The sequence below is a fragment of the Myripristis murdjan genome, chromosome 13, assembly GCF_902150065.1.
Source record: "Myripristis murdjan chromosome 13, fMyrMur1.1, whole genome shotgun sequence".
NCBI lineage: Eukaryota > Metazoa > Chordata > Actinopteri > Holocentriformes > Holocentridae > Myripristis > Myripristis murdjan.
Genome location: NC_043992.1, coordinates 11,598,052 through 11,622,180, shown reverse-complemented (window position 1 = coordinate 11,622,180; position 24,129 = coordinate 11,598,052). Strand labels below are relative to the sequence as shown.

General features: G+C 40.2%; 1 protein-coding gene across 1 annotated transcript in view; it reads right to left on the bottom strand.

Moving 5' to 3' along the window:
- snx19b (sorting nexin 19b) overlaps positions 1 to 24,129 on the bottom strand; it is a 48,778-nt gene that overhangs the window by 19,156 nt on the left and 5,493 nt on the right. The window contains exons 5-11 of the mRNA XM_030067126.1: positions 23,873 to 24,071; positions 22,583 to 22,683; positions 22,167 to 22,286; positions 21,848 to 21,972; positions 20,487 to 20,580; positions 19,889 to 20,063; positions 16,519 to 16,648 (exon numbers count right to left, since the gene is read on the bottom strand). Of these exons, the coding sequence (XP_029922986.1) occupies positions 16,519 to 16,648; positions 19,889 to 20,063; positions 20,487 to 20,580; positions 21,848 to 21,972; positions 22,167 to 22,286; positions 22,583 to 22,683; positions 23,873 to 24,071 (944 nt within the window). The remainder of the gene's footprint in view (positions 1 to 16,518; positions 16,649 to 19,888; positions 20,064 to 20,486; positions 20,581 to 21,847; positions 21,973 to 22,166; positions 22,287 to 22,582; positions 22,684 to 23,872; positions 24,072 to 24,129) is intronic.

Below are 24,129 nucleotides of genomic sequence, written 5' to 3'. Positions count from 1 at the left end.
TAGCACTAGCTGAGACAGAGAGAGTGCCAAACCAATACAGGCTCAGGAGAAGGCCCACTAAAGAATTAGGGAGAGCAAAGAGATGCACAAATCATATTTGCTTCCTCACTTTACTGATATAGATCAAATAGAAGTTGTCAGTCTGAGGGACAGCTTTAAATCCCCAGATCTTCAGCCCACTGCCAAACTGAACTGGGCTGAATGATACCTCACAATCGAGGAGTCCATAATAAACCACCATATTATCCCGTTCAGTGCTACTTTCCACTAGGTCCTTTTTGGGGTCTCTGTCCCCTTCATTTTTTTTAATTGATAATTTGGTCCTGGATTCTAAAAGACCCAGCCTTTGCAAACCCTTCGGGAATTTCAAGATACAATAGATACTTGAGTTACTTTTTCTACTACTCAACTATCCAAAGTGGAAGCAATAGTTTTGTTTCCTCAGCAGACCACTGCACTGTCTTCGATTTCTCCATCATCTCCATGCTTCTGCTACAAGCATCTCAAAATTAGGTCCACGAAACGGAATAAAACTGGTTCCTTGTTGGAGGAAAAGGCCATTGAGTGGGCAGACTAAGAGGGCAGTCAGTGGGATGACTGAACGGTTTTCATGTGACAGTCTCCCAAAGACAATAACAAGTTCATAGAACCAGATCTCAATTCTGTAGCTTCCCAGACGAGGAAAGGATTTAGTCAGCACAATTCACTTGTGCACTTCTTTTTGTACACTTCATTCACTAGCCCTCAGCTACCACCATGAATCCTCTAGAGGCTATTTCATATACTCTTGGCCTCAATATGTATGCAAACTGTGCGTAAGGCCAATTGCAATCAGAGGCAAAAGGGTCCCAATCAACTGATTAACTGAGCAACAATTATGCTCAACTGCAACTATTACCCTACAACAGTCAAGATGAAGGAGATGCTGTGAATACTTGGCAGGAGACCAATAATCAGTGACGCAAGTGAATCCAAGTTTTACACACAAAACATCAACTGTGCTGGCCTGCAACTATTCGTGTGTTGGCCTCAAGAGGGACTTATTTTAGCTATGCATTACCATTTACGGTAAATAAAGATGAGTATTACCAGGTCCTGTTTGAGCTAAAATAAGCCTACAGCAAACTTTCGACAGACAAGATGTCATTGCGCAAGTATGCCTCTGGAGACCGAAGATGAACCACGACTTTAGTAACAGAGCCATGTCTTAGGCCCCAGGCTCAGGTGAGCACTGAAAACAGACACCAGCAAAGTGAAGAGGGCAGAGGATCATAACATGACTTCATCTAACTACTAACCTTATTTAAGACACAGTGTTTATCACTTATCGAGTGCATTTCGCCAGCACCCTGATAGCATTTCAGCTTGTGGCACTCATTGGAAATCTAACTTTATCAAGACTGCACACAATAATGAGCTTGGACCGTCTAATCATCACGGTCACAGTTTCTAAAGACCTCTTTTCGTGTCCTATCATTGGAGCCGCCTAGGGCACTGGATTTAGTCTGGCCTGATACAACTCACTTACTGCAGCGGGCTAAAAAAGGGGAGATAAGTGTGTTTCATAACCTCAACAAGAACTGACCTAAGTGCACCGTTGCGTCCTCATGAGACCATTACATAGGACAGTCAGAATAGGACCAAGTCACTGCCAAGTACTGTTACCCAGGAATAGAATTGAATATTTATGGTTCAGTAAAAACTCCCTAAAGGCTCAGTATATAAGAAGTGAATAATGTTCTGAGCAGAAGTGATAGTGACATGATACATGGCAAACTCCCAACTGCAGCAATGGGTGTGATAACAGCCACTCAGACGGTGTGATCCCACTATGTAGAATGTGTCTGCATTTGCCTCTCGTCTCAGGAACAGCCTGTTCATGGATGTCACACCTCCTCCACTCAGCCAAGGCTGATAGATAATCTGCAGTGTTATGTAACAAGCATCTTTTCCATCTGTTCATCCATCCATTCCCTCCCTCTTTCCTCTTTTCCACTATTGCCAAATCTGCCGTTAACTGTGTGGCCCACCTGTCTGACCACCGGCACAGTCGGCCAGAGAGTGAACTGCTGCTGAAAGAAGACTGAGAGATTCGTGCAGAGGCTTCTACTGTTCATGCCTCACGCCTGGCCCCAGCATCCAAGTCAAAGCAGCGCAGATGAACAATAAAAAAGCAGGAGACACTGATATCACCACAGGCCTTACAGCAAAAACAACCAGCGGTGTCAAAAGACGTCCCAAGTCAAGGAGGGATCTCTGTTTTGGGGCCAATCATTCAGAGGAATAAGACTGAAGTCCCTGGATCCCCCGCATCACTGTCATGATGAATCATTAGGTCTTCACACAATAATGAGGCATGAGGTCTAATGTTGTGTTAAGACATGATAAAAAATGAACTCTGACACTTGTAGAGTTGGAAAGACATGCCAAATTAAACACTCTGTCCAAGAGAGAAACCTTAGATAGAAAGAACAACAATTATTAAATTCAGAACTGGAACACAGTGGAATTATTGCCAGGTTACAAATAGACTTGTCTTCAGAAGCAGACGCATATGGCTATTCTCTTAATACTGGTAATATCTCAAACAAAATATTTGCTAACACACATTTGTACATGTAGTAATTTCAGACCAGAGTGCCTAAACCTATTAATTACAACCCGTCTTTTTCTTTTGCTGGCAGTGATTGAGGGGAAGCCTGCAGTAGACTTTCAGGCAAATGACCCATTTGACATGAGTAAACACTGCAACATATGGATCTGCTCAGCACATGACAACAGCGCAGAGCTGCCTGGAATGCTGATTTTCTAAAGCTCCAGCCTTTGCACTGATGAAATGTGGGCTAGGAGGTGGTAGTACACTGGTGTTCATTTTGAAACAATTTTATAGTTTTCAGTTTAGTCTTATGCTGCAGTCCTAGACTTTCCACTGTGAGCTATGGCACTTGTTCAGTCGATCACTTTGTTATGACTAACTGGTATGTTAGACAAATTATGTGTCTTTGACTGCTTTGGTATTGCCTTTAATAACCCTGCATCAATTAACCTGCAAGCACTAACTGAGCAGTGTTTAAGGTGCATTTGTTGACCTGCATTAGTGACCAAGAGTTGCATCACCAGGATATCTGGGGAACAGCTTGCGGTGGCAGAAATATAGATCCAATTTTGAAATACAACACATAAGCTAGCTAATTACAGCAGTGATCCAACAGAAATGTTGAGTGAAGAGGTAATATATCAACATGCAAAATACTGGAACAATAAAAATGGCTTGAGAACAAAACTGGTTGCAATGCACGTTCACTTGTAGCACCAACCACCAACTGAAAAACAGGTGGCTGTTCCACACACAGAGTACATCTAGGACACTAAGATTTTGAAAGCCAAAAAAGTGGGCACCTAAGATTTTGAAAGTGAGAAATCTCAGCGTCTAAGTAATGGTGTGTGATGGAGCAGTAAAAATCTTACTTATTTCCCTATTAGTGTCTATTACTTTCACAATAAATTTTACTCTTGTCACATAAGATGAAAATGCGTAAGTCCTTATAGTCTAGTAATCGTTTGAGATTTATTGTGTCTTATGTTGTAAAGACAAATTTGTCAGTGTTCATCAACACAGATATGAGCTGGTAGCTAAAACATTGCATTAACATTCATTCAAGTGGAAGGACAGCAAACACAGTGAGACACTGGAACTGAGCTTGCAAAACTGCAGACTGTTGGTCTTGGAAACAGCATTCGACTTTGCTCTTAAGCCACAAATCTGCCAGTCTTCTGTAAAAACAGGCCTGTTTAAAGGTATCTTTCCTTCATTTAATGTTAAATAATACATTATGCAATAGCATGTGAGTGGCCATGTGGCGATTCTAATAAAATATGCTACTTAGAAAAGCCAGTGTTTATAAATATATATATATTTATATATATATTGTTAATTCTGGAGGTCTGACTACATCCTTAAAGTTCTCTTCCCTCCAAATACCACGATGCGGTCATTGGCTAAATAGCGAAGTGGAGAGACAGAAACTACTTCAACTGAAGCCAAACAACTTGTTGTTCACTGCCGATGAAACCCAAGTGGGCTAATGGATCTCAGTGGCAGGTCCCTGGGTACTAATTACCACTGTGGCAGAGAGACAAGGACGGACAGAAAAGAGAGGGAGAGAGCACGAGAACAAGAGAGAGAGAGAGAGAGAGAGCAAGACAGCAAGACAGCAAGAGAGAGAGAGAGAGACTCGAAGAGAAAGTTCTCTAAGTGATGACAAGGTTTAAATCCTCCGTCTTCCCTTCCATCTTCACCTCCATCATCAAGCTGTCATCAAGGACTTGTGGTACCACTGGAATTGTTTATGAAAGTATTAATATACCATTTTAGGGAGCAAAAATAAAGGATCATGTCATTGCATGACAGGTGCAGCTAAAGACCAACAGAGCAGAGATGCCAAATGGTGTCGAGGAGGTGAATCGTGCTCTACAGCAGAAAGGCAGTGGCGGCAGCACTTCTGACCAACAAGCAGTCCATTGACGAGCCAGGGAAAGACAAATGAGTAGGGTGTGTGCACATATGCATATGTGCATGATTAGCGTCAGCACAGTATAACAGGTGCATGGACAAAGAGCACCTGTATATTTGTGGTGGGATTGTGCCATTTGTGCTGCGACATGGTACAGATGTCAGTCGGTCTTCAGATATGACGTGTCATCTGGACCTGCAGGGGAATGTTCCGAACTACAGTACAATCTGTTACTGACTCGAGTCCAGTGGGCAAAAAGCTTGCCGAGAAAATCTGAACCACTTGATGCAATTTGATTAATTACAATCATTATATTGTATCATCATCACAACTGACCCAGTTTCTCCTGCACACTATTACAGCCAGAGATTCTCAGCGCACGTAACCAAGCAAAGGAGATTCAAAGGGCATTGATTCTTTTGTCTCTTTGCCTCTGAATCAGGGATGTAGTGCAGGGCATACCCATCTCAACTCTGTTTACATACATTTAATTTGTTTAAACATCATTTTAAGACTGACGATCTTTATGGGATAAATTCATAATGCTCATTATGCTTTTCTGATTATTTCTTTATCTTGATGGTTGTTTGCCCCATGATGGTCGCCTAGTGAATCCTCTATTTTTTATTCACTGCTATGCTCTGGATGTCCCCATTTTCTTTCTGGGGTCAGCTAACCACATCAGCAACGTGCCAACAGAAGGAAGCATTATAGGTACAAATCCATGACCAGTGAACATTCAGCCAAACAGAACACAGTCTATTCCATCAAATGTTTGTGATGTTGAAACAGAACGGCTGCACTTCTGGAAGCGGACCTGCTACATCTACATCTAGACACTGACAACAATCTGGCCCCGGCTGGATTTTCCATCCAGACTGCTGTCTAAGAGAGAGAGACTATATTCATCTTAAACTGTCCCACTTTCCAGTCCATAAAAATCAGACATCTCCCAAACCAGAGCCTTGACTTGGACCTCGTTTATAGGAGCAGAGAGTCCGCTTTTCCAGCCAAACTTGTCACACACAGACCCAGACTCGGTCTGTTGGACCTGGGTTCCATCTTTCACTCTATCTCTCTCTCTCTCTCTCTCTCTCTCACACAAACACATATACACACAAAGAGTCTCCGTCCACTCTCAAGTCCCAATTACTGTATGACAGAAATGCATGCGATGCAGCTACAGACCAGTATGGATAAGGTTTCTGAATGCCTGCAGCATATATCTGCTACTAAACAGCTATGTCAGATTATATCATAACTTTGATAACACTTGACATATCCTGTCAGTCTCATTTACTAAAAACTTTCCAGATGGGATTTTTGCAACTGCTGGTTTATTAACAAAAATCAACAAAAATCAAAAATCAAACCAAATTAAAAAGACGCTACATTTCAGATTTTGCAGAAAATCTTGAAGATTTTGAAGCAAATATCTAACTACACTGTTGAAAAGGTGTGTCTTTAATGTTAATTTGGATCTCTCTAGCCCAAAAGGGTTACAGTTGTCTTTTACATGTTTGTAAAACATAAATTAAGACAGGAAAAAAATTATTAAAAGCGTAACTAAATAATGAAATAGAAATAATTAAGAAAGAAGCAAACTTTGCAGCAAGCTTTGACAGTGGACTTTATTGGATATCTGTTAACGTGTTACAGTGATGAGCTGTCACCACCATAACACCATGGCTGTCAACTTTTATTTGAATTCTTCATGATGTGTACTGATCTTTATATCTGCCTCTATATTAAAAAGGTCCTGCAAAAATGTAGGCTGCATATTGTGGTACCCCCGTTGTTTTTGACTTATGCTTCAACAAATCCTTCCCATCATATTGTAATGGTTAATTTTGCACCCCTTAGACACTGTTTTACAGCTTCCCCGTTATACTTGGTTCAGTTTCAGTGCATAACAAGTAAGACAAATAAGTTGTCTGTGCAGGTTCTCACTCATTCAGGTCATGGTTATCTACATGGAGTTGAATCGAGGTCAACTGCATTTGTTTGCATATTCTTGCAGACTGCTGGGGAATCCCCAGGTATTTCAGCTGTGTGATATCAATGACCTGAATAACGTCCCCACACAGGTGAAATACCTGGGACCCCTACCAGTCTGTCAGAGCTGAAGAAGCCTCTTAGATGAGAAGTGAAACATCTTTGAGATTCTACAAACAGTCCAGATGACCTCGATTCAACTCCATGAGGATAAGACAAATAAGTTCTAACCCACTCTGTAGAAAAATGTTTTTTTTTTTCAGTTCCAGTATTGACTCATGGAATAGCTTTTATCAGCCTACATTAGGGAATGACAATCAAACGATTTTGACAGCTCTTGGAAAAAGTCAACAACACAACATATGTGATGATCAAGTCTGACTCTGTGTGATTCAATTCCAACACCAGCATTTACTGACACTCTGATAATAATCCAATTAATATATTTTTACAGCTGCACAAGGCAAGTTAAACACCTCTCCACTCAAAAACATGTTTTTCTTATGTTTATGTGTCCTTAAATGTCTGACCTTGACTAAACTGACTTGTATCTGTGCAAAATCACTAGAGGGGTGTTTTCACACTCCTCTGCTGAAGGCGGAGGTGTGTGTGGACGCCCCTAAAATCTGAGATTACGCATGCCAGGCCAGCTAGACTTGGTATGTCACAAATCCCACAGCCAATCCCATCAACTCTCGGGACAGTGCTTTGCATATCATTAACCCCGCCAGTGTGTGGTTAAATAAATGAATGAATGAAGAAGCAAACAAACAAACAACAAGACCAACTTGAAATGGCTGCTTTCTATGAACAATATTAGTGTAACTAAGAGATTTTTTTTTTTTTTTACATGGCTAGATTATCAAATTGGTTACAACTTTTATGAGAGTCGCTATGGGGACTTTGTGGCTCTGTGTATTCAGAGCCGTACCACCAAGTGTTTTATTTTCTAAAAAATCAACAAGACCAACTCGAAATGACTACTTCATATGAACAGTATCAGTATAACTCAGAGATTTACTGAAAAAAAAAAATCACCATTTTCATGGATAGATTATCAGATATAATACAACTTAGCAGGCCAGGGAGGTGGACAGGGACTATTTGAATATTCATGAGTGCATACTTTATGAATGTATACTTAAGAAGCGCAAGATGTGGATTTATATCTAAGCTGTTTTAAGGTATGAAGGAGTTTTTGGAAAAAAATAATAAAAAATTTATACTGATGAGACATTTTTACGGGTTTAATCTATGGCTGAAGGAGGCCTTGAACATATGATCCAGTTAAAACAGCAGCAATAGATAACAGAATTTGAATACTTCATGACCCAGAAATCTGGGTAACATGTTGATATTTACCAACCCGGCTGGTTTGTGATGCTTTATATTGAGAGAAAGGGCTCAAAGAGGCAAATCCAGGTGAAATCTTGCCCGCTGATGTTTAGCAGATGGCTCTGGATTTAATTTTTAAGTTTTCTTTTATCACTTCCATGTCCTTCCACTGATAATACCAGGCACCAACTTTGAATCTAAATGGTCTTCATTAGTGGAAAGAGGACACTCCTCGCTAATGAAGCACAAATTTGTGATTTAGATTGATATAATGTCTGGATTTTTACATAAAAATCTGTCCGACTAAAAGGTGAAATGAAAGGTAATATTGGCCTCTCTTCTATTTCTGTCCTCCCAAAGCAGACTGTACCTAAGTAATTGCAATTGTGCAGCAGTGACTGGTTAAGACGAGACTATTACTGCAAGGACATGAAGCTTGTATGACATAATGTGCAATTAAATCATGTCATTTTTGCTGTAGCCAAAGAGAACCTGGTCTCTGACAGCCTCAGGACAGACACTTTGCTTTGAGAAAAAAATGACCTGATAAATCCAGAGAAATGACCCAAATAAATAAATTTTGTGAACGAGTGAAACAGACACTATACTGCATCACACTAAATGTCTAACAGATGAGTAACATTTGAGTCACATTTTCTGCTTCACAACATGGGTTTGGACAAACACAAGAAGAAGATAGAGTTAGGATCATGTTATGTGGGGAGGAGAAACTGAAAACCTGAGACTTGCTCTCTTCTTTTTTTCTCCATCATTTCTACTGACAGTTTAAACAAGAGTTGAAGTACTGCTATCATATGAAACTAGAAACTAGACAACTATGACAACTATGACAACCAAGGAATTGATTGATTTCAAGTATGTCGTGCTAGATTATTGCTAAGCGGGATAGTTATTGCTACAAAGTTTGGCCAAATTTTGGCAAGAGAAAAACTAGCATTGCTATTTTCAAAGGGGTCCGTTAACCTAACCTCCAGATATCTGAATCAAAATGGGCTCTGTGGGCACCCTCAGCTCTCCCCTTTGCAGACATGCCCACCTTATGCTGATCCCATGCAGTTTGGGGCACAAATCATGCACTACAAATGTGTTCTTTTGGCCTGCTGTAAAATGGTATTTGTGCAGACTGGGGCCTAAACAGTCTTGAAGTTGCATAAATTGGGTTTGACTGGAAAGCTGAGACTCTTGTGGATTCAATTAGCCCAATTGTATTCATGTGTGATGATGTTAGTCCTGATAGCAGCCACATCATTGTAGTGAGACCATTTTTTGAAACCTGACGTCACTGTATAAAATGATCTATTTCGACCTGTAGGACATCAGAGTCTAATGAAACTTTACATCCAAAAACTAGAGACAGAGGATGAGAGGATGCCTGTTTTTTAGGTATAATGACAATAAGCGGGAATTTCTCAGCAAATTACAGAGTACAATGCTCACTATCCAATTAACAACAAATGCATTTCTCATAGAAATCTCCAAACGTCAAAAGTTTTTGATACCAAATCAAAGCATGAATTTTCTATTTTTCAAGGTCTTGGTGTATATTGGAGGGATTTTGACCATTTTATTAATTCTCGAGTGGTCAAACATGGTTAAATTTTGCACCAAATCTGTGTAACAAACGATATCAACACAAAAATGTCTTGAACAACTTATGATACATCACTGAACATGGGAATGGCCATCATAAAGTCCCATCATAATGATCTACCCTTCATACACTCTAAATAAACAGGCACCTATGTTTATTACAGATTTATGACTATAATAAACTGATATGTAGTGCTGAGGTGCATCTCAAATTAATCTTGAGGTTCCCAGCTTTCAGATGATGTTAACCACTTCTGTGTGGCATCTACTGTTGATGTTTTATTTCTGCCTGAAGATCACCTGCCCCCTCACTAAATCTGGTCTAAGAAAGGGCCAGAACGGTAAGGGGTTAAAATTTTATGGTTTGCTGGATTGGGTCTGGCTCCTAGGGTGGCTACATATCACTCTTAATATCCTCTGCATCAACACAGTAGATTGATGATGGTCCTGGTGATTATTAATAAGGCTGGAATAAAGACAAAAGGTTTTATCCCTGAGGTTTTTCAAAGTCCTGCCACAAGCCAGCAAAATCAAAACCATCTTTCAAGTAATTCTTATATAACTCTCTTCTTACACAAGGCTTTAATACGATGTTTTACCAATTATATCCCAGCTGTAGTTGCCCGTTTTTCATGTTTTCTCTTCTGTAACCCTATATTTATTGGTATTCTGTGATTTTTTGTGATTATTATAGTGATCTTATTGGCTTTTATTCATAAACCACCATGTTTTTAACACTTTTGAGAAGGCCGATATGAACAATAATAGAATTACTTCATTATTTACGGCTTAGGGTTAGGGTTAGGGTTAGGCTGATACAATTTTATATTTAAAATATCTGTCAATACAAACTGATGGCTAGAGCTTCCCTGCCATTCACCACAGAGTATGAGAGGCTAGTGAAGTTATGCAGCTGATGAGAGAAGAGCAGATATCTGCCACAGAGAGCTGTCACTGTGGTGCTGACAGACTGATGCCAAATATAGAGCGGGCCAAACAAAAGCACAGGGCCTTTCATACTTGGCTGGTGGTTCTCCTTAAAATAGAGGGCCTAACATCAGTGGGGGGTATTGATATACCGGGGCCCCTGACACCCCAGGGAACGTGAGGTCAGAGTACTGAGCAGCAACAACACTAGAAGCAGGGAACATTGTCTGAATGTTCGGTTTACTGGTAGCAGGAGCTATACCCGTCTGTGACAAATAGTTGGGGACTTGATGAAGCCATGTGTCCTCTTGAGGGCCAAGTGGTGCAGGCAGGCATGCCCCACACACACACACACACACACACACACACACACACACACACACACACACACTGATGCACATTTTAATATGCCTGTAATAATAAAAAGGCCATGTTCATGCTGTCCAAAAAGTGAAAAGGCTCCTCTACTCAAATGAAGAGCACATGTGACTTTATTGTGGAAAAAATAATAATAATAAAAAATACACATGTACTTCTTTTGATAGGCAGATTTGAAGGGCAAGTGATGCCCCTAATTTTCAGATTAAGACACAGACGCCACAAAAGCCGATAGATAACCCTTGTCGAAAATGTCTAGTCTCTTTATTAACAATTGCACATGAGCCAGAGTCCCCTCTCCAGCTCATAAACAGCCCTCTGCGTGGATCTCCACTAGGAAACATGTGTCTTCACGTCCAGACCTGGCTCAGTCTACAGGCTCAGTAGCCCTTCCCATCTAGAATTTTCCATCACTTCTTTGCAGCGGAAAGCCTCGTAAAAGCTCTTCAGGGCAGAGAGTCATCCAGACGCAACCGTCGTTACAAGGGGAGAAAAGTGATTTGTATTACTGTGGCAGTACCACTCATGTTTATTTTGAAAGAAGTAGGTTGAGTGTTTGAAAATGTTACGCGCATCTATTAAGGTCTGGCACAAGCCAATACATAATAAGTTAATTTTTCCCTGATATACAGTCAATGTCACTTTTGCCTACATTTTTACTATCAGAGCCCTGCTTCTGTCCATCACCAGTGATTATTTTATAGCCTCCAGCAACGAGTAGCAGTGGCTGCAAATATCGCAGTGCTGTCCTCTAATGAAAGCTCTGACAGAAAACCTTAACAAGACAAGAGAAACTACAGCTGCTATAAGTATCATTAGCTGATTTTGTGACATGGCAAATGGTCATTTTCTGCCTATACATTTGAGGGGAGTAGTTAGCATTTGGAGCATCCAGCCAGTATCCAGCACCTAGAGGAAGACAGCACCACAACCGTCCAACATAACAGCTAGGGGGAAGTGAAATATTATCAATTTTTTCCAATTGGATTAACTATTCCTCTTGTGATTTTCTCAAGGAAAGGCAATCTAAGAAGAATTTGCATTTTTGGGGGCTTAAAATCCCCATGCCTTTAAACTAAAAATGGAAAGATTTTTCTTATCATACTGTCCATTTCAACCAGCAAATCACTGCAATGTTGTCTGACTTGCAATTTTCATAACTCCTAACACTTCTTGAAATAAACACACTGTAATAACCATCCAGTAATCCTGGATCTCATCTAATCTTCGATCAATCATTTTTTATGAAATGATCCAAAAAGGTGAAAAATACAATATTGGTATACTCATTCCCCCAGAATTTTTTTTTATTCAACTCCCTGACATTCCCTATCTGGAATACCCCTCCCCAAAATTCCTTGACATTCCAGGAATTCCATGACGAGTGAGATTGTTGTTAAGAGCGAGTCTCCAGGCCCGATGAAACACACAGAGAGACTGAAGTGATGGGTTTCAATTTCAGCCAAACTTTCCAAGGTTTTCCATGTGATGGTCGACTGATATGAAAACGGGGTCTGCAGAAAAGTCCTTAATCAAACCGCAGTGACATTGATATCTGTTCCTCATTTTATAATTGAAACCTGCAGCCAATGGCTTTTGGACTGCACTGAAGCCACTGTGAAAACCATTTAGCCAGCTTTTGCACAGCCGTCATAGATCTGCCCGCAAAACCAGCCTGACCTCCTTTCTTTTCGGCAGTGCTACATTGCTTTTGCTCTTATAATGTCATCGTAAAAACATGCATCAGTACAAAGTGAAAGAAACAATTTTATGGGCTTAAACATTAGATTGCCAGGAAATTTTCAGCTCACCTAACCAACAAAATATCACCTAACAAAAGCATGTTGGGAAGTCCCATACAGTAGTATAACGGGTTGTTTGAGATCAATCACGCATTAAGTCCTCTGTTTTCAGCACGTGCACATTTTCTATCCAACACTTTCTTCCCCTTCCTACCACCACCTCCAACTATGACCACCCATCTGATGTGGAATTTTTAAGGCCAAATTTCATTACATTTGGGTTGATGCCAATACTTTGTGCCAATGTTCAATTCCTTTACATTTGGACATTTTCATGTCAACATTTTTTTAATTAGAAATATTCAGTGGTTCCCCTAGAATTTCATTCCTGGCAGGGTGGAAAAGCCACTGAAACAAAATTTAAACCATATGACATTAAAACTCTCAGAGAAGAAAACAAAAGAGGGGCGTCCCTCAGACAACCAGTGCTGAGCTGATTAATTATATAATAAATATATGTACAAACAAAGCCTCACATCTATCACATCAGATGTTAACAAGACTGATTTGACAGATGTCTGATTTTCAATAAAAGGCCAATTTCACTTAGACAAACGGCATCTGCAAAGCGTTACATCAGTCTGACCTCTTGACTCAGGTGTGCTGGCATCTCAGCTAGACAAACAGAGCTTTTGGGATATCAAAATAACAGCATTTAGAACCACAGACAGCCATTACTCATAAACTGTTGTGACTCACAGCAGAGCATGCACAGTTAAAAGGCTTCTCGGCAGCTTGGATGTGGACTGTGAAGGAGGAGAGGCTGTGAAGAAGAAGGAGAAACCCGTTCTCCTTCACAGTCCACGTACAGTTCGCATACCATGTGTGTGCGTGTGTGTGTGCCGCCAACCAACCAAGCACTGACCAGACATACCTTACGGCCAAGCACAGTACTGCTGAAGTGCAAATTCTTTTGAAGGTCAGAGGACTGCTCAACTGCAGAACAATTCCCAGTTATTCAGAAAGCAAACTTATGATACTGATATAGGATTATACTGGCATTGTTACTACCTCACATTAGAGAAAGGATTTTTGCAACAATATTACACATTTACTGCAGACTGTGTGCAATATCAGGGTGCATTCGTGGTTATAAAATATAGATCTAATTAGTAATCATTTTATTTGACTGTGATCCCAGCTCTCTGGCTGCCTGGAAGAACTGCACCTTCATCATATTACATATTACATACATGCATAGAAATACCTCTATCGCTCCCCTCAGTTACACATGCTGGCATGCAGACTGATATTACGGAGCAGCAAACAAAGCTGGATACAGACTCTGTATCCAGCTTTTGTGAGGCAAGTGTACATGTCCTGCATGTGGTGGACAAGAGGGAAATGTGCTGCATAAAAAGTATTCAAATACTGATTTGCCGTTGATTGCCATGGCATCGACTGAAACTTCAAAGCTTCTAAGCATTCGGGTCAGCCCGAGTATACACATCACTGTATGGCAGCATCCATGTAACCTGACAGATGACAGACCCAGAGCAATGTTCTTCCATGGTGTGATGTCGTCTCAGTTCATTTGCATATGAGAGCAGGATTATGGGAGTTATGTGAAAAATAGGAACCAAAATGTTTGTTTGTTTTAAGCAGAGTTACAACAAACCATGAAATCATGCAAAATATGAAAGATGTTTCTATTTTCCATGCAAAACCCTCCTTCTTTGAAAATGGCTTGCTCTGAGAAAAAGAAAGTAGTGGGTGATCTTCTTTTTTCACCAAGTAGCTGCGTAGTGAGGCCAAACGCCACATGTGTCAGAGCTTGAGGACAATGCACTCTGACAAGGAAGATTCAACTCCCAACCGGCCAGCTCGTGATTGTATCAAAATTTGTCTGAAGGCAGTGCTTTGATTGATGCAGCCTTCCTGGTCAATGCTTTCCAACCATGGTTGAGATAGCCCCAGGAGTAGTTTCTCTTTATACATAAACAAGACTGGAGATTACTTCCTGCTGCTCTGTTAATTGCAGAGAACAAACACACTTTTACACTTCTTGCTGTTACCCATTAACTGCTCTGCTTTTACACCGCTCATTCTGCCGCCCACACACACCTCATCTGCCCCAAAGTTACGCACACACCTCTCAAGATGGTACCCGTGGCTACCCACACTCCAACGCTCCTAAAGTGTCAGCTTACCCCTGTTTAAAGACCCAATGCCTTGTTGTCCAGAGTGATAATCACACCTAGTAAAGACTTTATAAATGACTGTTCCTTTTAAAGCATTTATTTGATAAAAGGGAACATATTTAACAAACCCACTACACCATTAGTCTACAACCTGGTTCATTTAAGGTGATCTGAAGTTGTTGTCCAAATGAAAAAAAAGTTTTGTGAAAAAAACCATCAGGCTCGTATTTGTTTTGACAATGATTACTGCAGGGTAACTTGTCAAGCTAAAAAAGGACTGTATTTATGCACAACTACGAGTCATCTGTAGCCTCGTTTGACTTCTACCCCCAGCACTACAAAGATGCTTCTGACGGTGAGTGAGTAAGGTTGACCCTGGATGGCTATTTTGCCATGTTAGTGAACTCCTGCACCACTGGAAATTATTTACACATTAATCTCTTTTGCTTCTGTCATGAGTGGCAAAATGTAAATTCATTTATTCAGTTTAGATTTGAATTTAAACTCACTCAATTTAGATTTACTATCATTACTTATGGAGAATCCAGACAGTATTACGTGTGTTTGGGTGCTGGACCTTTCCATTATAAAAGCAATTCTTTGTCACTCTATGACACAATGACTATTGATTAACTAAAAAAAGATGAATAAAATTAATTCGGTGTATTGCTTCATACAATGTCAAGACCATAGAGGACCAGAACAATCACTTAAATAACAAAAGTGCATTTTCAGGTGGCCTAAAATTCAATACAGTGTTGATACTACATTTCCCTACCTGTTCATGTTCTGTATTTCTTCTAAATGTTTTTTTTTTTTTCTATTCCGTGAAAAGACTGAAAAGAAACAGTTAAGATTCCAGTGAAGATTCTACTGTAGTTTGCAATGGCAAAACCATATTTGGACGCAAGAGCACTACGGTAAAACGACCGCTTCCTAGCCAAATATTTGTTTGTACTGAAATTTAAGGGAAGTTTTTTTTTTGACAGTTTGAACAACAAGTAAAGAGTCTTGTTTAGTCTACTGCACCTCCTATCCTGCTCCAGCTGTGTCAGAACACAGCAGCAAGATAAGATATGGAGCAAAAAAAGTTCTGCGGAACCAGTTACATAAGAGAACTGGTTTTGCTGGCAACATGTAAAGCAGATGAGTGTGACCCCTACTTACACTGCAGGCCTCTTAGCTCCCTCTGAGCCTCAGATCTTCAAAACTCCCTGAGTCCACAGTAAATAAGGTTACTGCCATGTTTACATTTACATTTTAAAAGATTTGCTCTTATGGAACATTTTCCCTGTTCCATTTGTTTCTTGTTTAGCGGACTATCTCCAAAAGTTCAGAGCGGATTTGCATGAAACTTTGCAGAAAGGCTCGTCATGGGCCAAGGAAGGTCTGATTAACTGTTCACACCGATTGGCCAAAGTGGGGCGTGGCTTCACATCAAAAATGCATGTAACATCTGAATGGATTCACACAACATCAAGACACTTTGCACAAACAACTAATTCTTTTTTCACAACAACTGGCCACAGGGGAGGGTGGTGGCGTTAGGCGAGATTAACTTTTGGTGAATATCCAACATGTAGAATTACCACATCTTGACAGTTGCATAGTGTTGGCAGAGGTGTGCACTCTACTAGGTGCTTTCTGATTATGGGTTGTATTATCTCATTGTATGTCACAGATTTATTTTTAATTATATATTTTACTTTGTATACTATTGTTTGGTTAATCCCCATGAAGCACCCCTCTATATAGTAATTACTGAACTTAAGTTTAGGTTTAGCGTTTTTGAGGAGAGATACTGCAGAGGGTCACCTGTTAATGAGGGTCCCAAACAACAACCTGATGGTCCTCTGCATGTTCTCGGTGCACAGCCAGCTCCACTGCTCCCTCATCAGCAGACACAGGATGTTTAGAGCCACCTCAGCCAGTGCCGTCTCAGACCCTGCACCCACCACGTGAAAAATGCACACAAAAATGCACAATGTCACTACAATTTCATTACTGTGCGATATACAAAGACCTCTGACACTTTGAAAGGGTTCAGATTCATGGTGCATGGTGGCTGGAGTCAACAGCAGATTCTAATTGATGCTGTGGCATTTAGTGAATCTAAAACCAAACAATATCAAGCATTTCAGAGTAAGACATTTACTTTGTAGGCATCTTATGATCGCTTTCATACACTGATCAACACTGCCCTCCAGTGGTTAGGCTGAAATGCTGCTGGTTGTAATTTCTCCTTTGCCTATTGCTGCATTCACATCGCAAAAAAATAAAAACATGAAGTCAGGTCAGAATAAAGCAAAGCAATAAAAAATGAGACTTTAGACTAGATTGAAAGGAAGATATTGAGGTGGTAGTTCTAATGCTTTTTTGATGACTCACTGGTGAACAAGCTGATAAAAGCATGTCCAACTTTCTCAGTGACTTTAAAGGGATAGTTCACTCATGAGGTGGTGCTATCTTTTTTCAAATGCCAACAATCTTTCTCCGGAATCACCAACTCCACCTTTAAGATTATTCTGAAAAATTAGACAAAGGTTTCTAGATGGAGACTTGATCTTAGAAATTTTGTTCTGTGACATGCTTAATGACCTCAGATGCACCAGGTTTAATCTGAACAAAGTTATGCTGCATCCAGTTTGAACATCAGCTAAGCAGGACAGAAGACTTGCTGGGATCATTTGGTTTGATTGACAGACAGTAATGAAATTATATATTATGCTGATGGATAATCTGACCTAAGGGCAACATATAAACTGAAAATAAAACAGGCATCAAGCCTTGGGGAACACGACAGCACAAGTAATTTTTGCAGGCGATACTGTTCACCTTGGCTTAAAAACAACATATTCATTTCAATAAGGACTTTCATCATGTAAGTCATTCTTTGGTCTGAACTCTAAATGCCATGGTGTGTACAAAACATTAACTCAATGTATCACTAACCAAGTGCGAGCATGAAAAAGCAGGCCTATAGCAACTAAAGACTAAAAACTGTAGTTCTGCTGTAGAGATCAAATAATGGGTGAAATAATTTAAAATGACCATCCCTAGCCCTGGACAGCCTAAAACAAGTTTCCACTCGTTGCTTTGAACGGTCAAGGCGTTCTGACAGTTATTCCCGTCTGACATGAACACAGCGTCTCTGTCAGTAAACTGTCACTTTGTCTGGAGCGGGATATCTCAGAGGGGTCTGGTCAGACGAAACAGGCGCACCACTGACCCTGACTGTCTGGACTTCATGCCTCAAAAAAAAAAAAAAAAAAAAAAATCAAAATAACAACTTCAAGCAGACAATGACCAGATGTCTAACACGGTACATCAGGCAGTTTGGATTGGATAAGACAGGGAAGGTCTTGTTCCAATGTCAGGCAAAGGCAGAAACATTTCCATACAATGTCATCCTTTTTTCCTTTGAAATATTTTTTTCAGCGAGATTCACCCTGACCAGTGCATTAAAAAAAATGTAGAGAAAAAGCCAATTTAAAGAGGTCTAATCCAACTCCATCAGTGTCTAAAACAACAGCCTGATACTGAGGAGATTTTGCCCACTCCGTTTTTGTTTCTTTATCTCTTCTTTCTCTTTGTTTTCAGCTGCATTGCTGCTACTTTTCAACCACAAATTCACTCTCTTTTTTTTTTTCCATTTTGTCTTGGCTTTCCAGTCATAGTGAACAGACGTCATCACTTGACAACCACAGTGTCAGATTTAACCACAAACACCCACATATGACAGCTTTGGGAAACCCAGAGGGAAAATTGGATATAAAATGTGGTTTATCAAAATTACATTTACAGTCTTTGTTGAACTTATTATAGCACAGACTAATTATTTTAGGACTTTTGCATGATTGATATTTTTTAAATTAACATTTTAAAATCATCTCACATACACCCTGCAGTACTCCCACATACCCCTAGGGGTATGTGTACCCCATTTGAGAACCACTGGATTAAAGACACATTTCACAATAAATTAAAACTTTAGCTTAGGAAGGGAGAAGTGAGAGAACAGTGTTGACTCCCACTGACACCAAGTCATATTCTTGTGGATTCTGCTCTTCAGCAACATGCGAGTGGTTATCAAAGACACCAGGCCAGTCTGATGAGCAGGATTTGACTGGAATATCGATCAATCTCTTTTTAATCCCAGGGTAAACTGTTATTATATTTAGACACTTAATGGAACGGCAGGCAGTGATGCAAGAGGGGGATGCAACAGACGATGAGTCAGTTGATAAGACAGGAAGGGAAACAAAGAAAAAAAAAAAGCCAGGGTGAGTCAGATGGGGAGGCTGTGGCACTGGTTGTGAAAGGCAGGGATGCTAATGAGATTCATATCTACTTGAGTTCAGTTCTTGGAGTGCACAGCTGGATTTGATCAAGTTTGAAATGACCGAATTCATTCCCGCTGGTCCTCAAGGTGGCACTCAGTTAACACATTTTACTTACTATACTGCATGTTACTACTATACAAACGTTTACAGTCAAAGCTCTCATTAGACGTCGCAGATATCTCTGACCACCACATCAGCAGTTTTGCAGTCCCACTACCTTTTTTTGGAATTTCCATTACTAGCAGTGGGCAAAGAAAGTTCAGACCAAATAATTCACTGTTCCCCTTTTCTCTCAAGCCTTTCTTCACAGAAGCCATTTTGACATGAAGTAGCAGGTACACGTGTTACTAAGGACATTAATTAAGGTGTTACGAAGAAGGGAAGGGAAAAACAATTTATTTTAAGACTTATCTGTGGATACACTGTTCATACAAATGTGATGTGGGACTGGACTTTACTGTCAAATATGAAAAAAAAAGAGAGGGAATTTCAACTTTTCTGCCCGGGCTCCAGCCACAACATTCCTGAGGTTAGACTTGAAAAACAACTTTGGTTGAGTCATTTTCTTGATAACTTCTTGAACCATTACTGCAGCAAATGAAAAGGTTTGGTGGCTCCAGCCTGGACGGATGGATGACTCATAGTTGTGCTGTCTGCATAGACAGTGAAAAAAGATTTCAGCACCATTTGGGGAACAAAGGAATTTCACTGAGCTAACACTTCACAGACTTGAAAAACTGACTCTGAACTAAAATTAGGGCAACCAGATCTGACTTGGATTGAAGCTGGTATATTAGACCAACACATTCTGTGTGTGTTTATCCTTTTGTCCTTGTTCTTACCAGCTTCCTGGCTCTGTGTTTCTCTCAGGCTGTCTCCCTGACAGACTTCTAACTCTTGGACAGGCGGAGCATCCTCCCTCTCTGCTTCTGGGTCTTGCACCGCCACTCTGTTGGCCAGTCGCTCCTGTTCATTGATGAAGGCCTCCAAATCTGCTAAGGACTTCCTGTTGAATACCTTATGGAGTATAGGGGAGAATGTTGCAAGATAGGAAGAAATGTTAATGGTCTCATATGGAACTGCTGCAAAAAATAGTAACAGGATGCATTACAAAAAAATATAATATGAAGGAGGATGGAGTGGAGGAGCACTATGTGGTGAGCCAACAACACAAAATGAGTTATATGAATGAAAACTACAAAATATGAATGCCAGCATGTGTCAGCAGCAGAGCATGAAAATGTTTGAAAGGAGTTAGAGATATCTACATTTATGTGATGCATACAAAATATAAAATATTAAGAAAATAAAATCTGTCACTTTATAACTGATACACATGATGCATGTTCAGGTCCTGCCTCATCATGGACATTCACAAATAAAACTTTCCATGGTGAATCGCTGCTTCTGGTGAAGTCCCAGTGAAAACCAGCTACTTACTGTGCTGTTTTGCTCCCAGCAGAACAACACCGGGGGTCTCATGTCTGAGCCATTCATAAAGGGCGTGTTTTTACTGGAGAACCTCAGACGAGACCTGAGAGGGTACAAAATCATGAACACACACAACCCGCAAAATACTACATCAAACCTCGATAAGCAGACAGTTATTTTTAAAATACAAGATACCACCTTGGGAGCTGTCTTTCACTTTTTCAGTGAAATATCTTAAACAGAGCTTATATCAGTTTAATTATTTCAGCCCAAATAGAGCATGTTTGAAATACATTACATGTGAATGCTATTAATTCACATTCAGGAGGACGCAGGATGGTGTGTGTGCGGGTGTGTGTGAGGGTTGGATGGTGCTGGATGGGACTTTTTGAGAATGTTCCTCTATTACCAAAGAAGGTTTATGGTGATTGTTTTAATGTCTCACGTTTAATGCAGTAATGATTTATTGATGTTAAAATGCTACCTCTAACACTTTTAACAACCACATGTAGTGTAAAGTTTGCCCAAACTCTGGCCACATAAAAATGAGAGCAGGAAGTCTCTGGTGTGGGTTTTTGTTTCCTGTACATGTAAGTAAAAGGCAATCCGAGGGCTCTTTTCCCCTGAAAAAATACCAAACCCTTTGGCACTTCTGTGGCACCAAAAAAATAGCAAGTTTACACTTTCCGTTTGGTTCAGCTCCAGTTTCAGTTGACTTTCTTGGGCTCTGTTCGACATGGAACTCACAGAAACCAACAAGATCCTGGGGCAGGACTACAGACTTTCTCTGTCACTTTGTTTATATTGTGCGTTTCTTCTACATTGTATATTTTAGCATATTTTGGTATATCTGCTTTTCTTGCTTGTTTTATTGGCTTACTGTATTCCTTTTTTGCAAGGCACTTTCTAACCCCCGTTGAGAAAAAATGCCATAAAAAAATGTATTTATTAATATTATCATTATTACTGTTATTATAGTTATTGTTGCTGTTGTTGCTGTTATTGCTGTTATTAGTATTAGTATTGGCAGCAGCAGCAGTAGTAGTTGTAGTAGTGGTAGTGGTAGTACCATTATTATTGTAATTATTATAGTATCATATAGTATAGTAGTAGTATTATACGAGTATTATTATAGTAACATATGGTATCATTATCATGATTATCATTATTACTATTATTAGTAGTAGTAGTATTGGTTGTTGTTGTTAATGTTGTTATTTTATTTTATTTATTTTTTGGTTGGTTGTAGTCTTTTGCGTAACCGAGGCAAGTGACCAGGTTTAAATTTATGTTGGAACAGCATAATTTTGTTATTAGCTGCCATCATCTGAGGAGTCAGTCAAACGTAATCTGAACGTCTGGTGCCGTACTTGTTCTTCTTGTCAGATGTGATTTTCCCTCCATCCATCTCTGACTCATTGTCCTCCGTTGGGCTCTGAGGTTCAGAGCGAGGAAACGCCGTCTTCAGGGTGTCCACGATGGCGTTCACCACAATCTACACAAACACACACACATACACTCCGCATTACAAGCTGATTATGAGCCAATTAGAAGCACAGACAAATGTTTCCTACCACATGACCAAACATCATGAGGCAAACAGAAAATTACATTTAATGCAAAACTATACAAGCACGACTTCAAGTCAAGCGTTAGCCACGAGATATAATAAAACATTGAGGAGCAAACCTTGTCTATGCGTGATACAATAAAAGGCTTCTTGACAAAAGCAATCCTGGCGTCTGTATTGAGAGCCAAAAACTCCTGCATCTCTTCACTGTTAGCTGTTTCAGGGATCGCACAAAGTTGCTGAAAAAGAGAGAAGAACGGTGAACTTTTCCTTGGGTTCCCACTGTGGTGACAATGTAAATCTCTTGATGACTTATGAATTTTCAGAAGTAAGTCAGAGCGTTCACATGGTCAAAGAATTTTCTTCCTTCCAGCGGAGTCCAGCAGACTCAATATATTAGACCAATATATTTCTATTTTTTTTTTTTTATAGCTTTATCTGCTAGAATGGGTCTATGCAAGGTAAAAAGTAATGCTTTATGTACATGTGCAGTTTACCAGAACAACTACATCAACGTAACAAAACAATAACCAACCTTTAAAAAAGTCTCCAGCAGTCCTTTCCTGGCCTCTATCTTTTCACTGTCCATGTTTCCAAATGGCATGTCTGGAAATATCTTCTTTGGTCCTTTCACGCCTGAACCACAGCAGTGACACCAGTCAGCATAACTCTCAAAATGCTGATTCCAGTACCAAGTGTAAATCAAATGCTGCACAAGGATTCAAACATATTTTGGGGCCACTTACGAGACCAATCATGTTTTTGTCTGAACCAGATTAAGTGTTAAGGCTGAATTATGCTTCCGCGTAGGAAGAGCGTACGGAGGTTGTGCGAAGCGTACGGGGGTTGTGCGACCGCCGCAGAGCCTTGCCGCGCGCCTCCCAAAAATTGTAACTACGCGGACCACACGCAGCCCCACAAGAGCTGTGATTGGTCTGCCGAAGTACATCATTTCCGGCATTTCGTTGCAACCGGCATCACAACATCCTGTTGTTGTGCCGGCCGGCAGCGCCGTTTTTAAAACAACTGTTGTCTCTCGACTCGTAGGGTTCACCCTTAGTGGCAGCTCCAAACATAACAAGAGGTAACTGTTTGAAATTTTTCAACTTAAAGTGACTGTGTAACTCTGTTTTGTCACTAGAGGAAGTACTGTTCATAACAAGACACGCAGCTTTTCAACCACACCACCCACCACCTCCTCTTATCATCGCCTCTTAGACACACTGACAAAATAAAGTTCCAAGCAAGAAAATGTACAATGATGGCTCTACATTGCTTCTTAGGATTATAGAAATTATTTATGATTTCGTATTGCTATCATGTTTGGTACTATATGCTTCAAAACAGTTATGCCAAATTACCTAAATTTCGGTCCATACTTCTCACCAACTTCGCTCATCCGGCTAATGTTAGGTCAACAATTTTGTTTAATAATGTTAAGGATGAGGCTGAGGAAGGATAAAACCCCTCAGGTTCATCCCAAGACTGTTGTTATTATTATTAGCAGTAGTAGTCATAGTAGTAGTAGAGGTACCAGCAGCAGTAGTACTATTACATCCATCACACAATCAAACACAAGTTACGACTAAACAAAACACACTATGCTACTTAATACACTACAAATGAAAACGTATTTCTGGTAGTTCTTGTCCTTAGCCGGTTTCTGAAATATTACTGCAATTTGGAAAGCTCAAACCAGGCAACAATTGGCTGGCTGTTAACTGTATGGTGGAAAGAGATCTACAGTGTTGATTCTCACATTACAAGCGGCCATTTAACAGCAAATAAACGCATGTAATACTGATCCAGAGTCCCTGCACCCTACCTTTGATAAGCTTCCGCAGTTCTGGTTTCTCTTCCAGGCGTGTCTGCAGGTTGAGGAACTCGCTGTATCTTCTGTTGACCATGTGATAAGCCACCGGCTGAACAGATGCTGAGCTCTCATAACTTGCCTGCACAGCCTCTGCCTCTTCAGAGCCTGGCTGGATGCTGCCTGAGTTATCACAGCTCATCGCCGTCTCATACTGCAAAACAAATACAACAGAGGTCTGAGTTAACTGAGTTCATTATGTGTAAAACAGT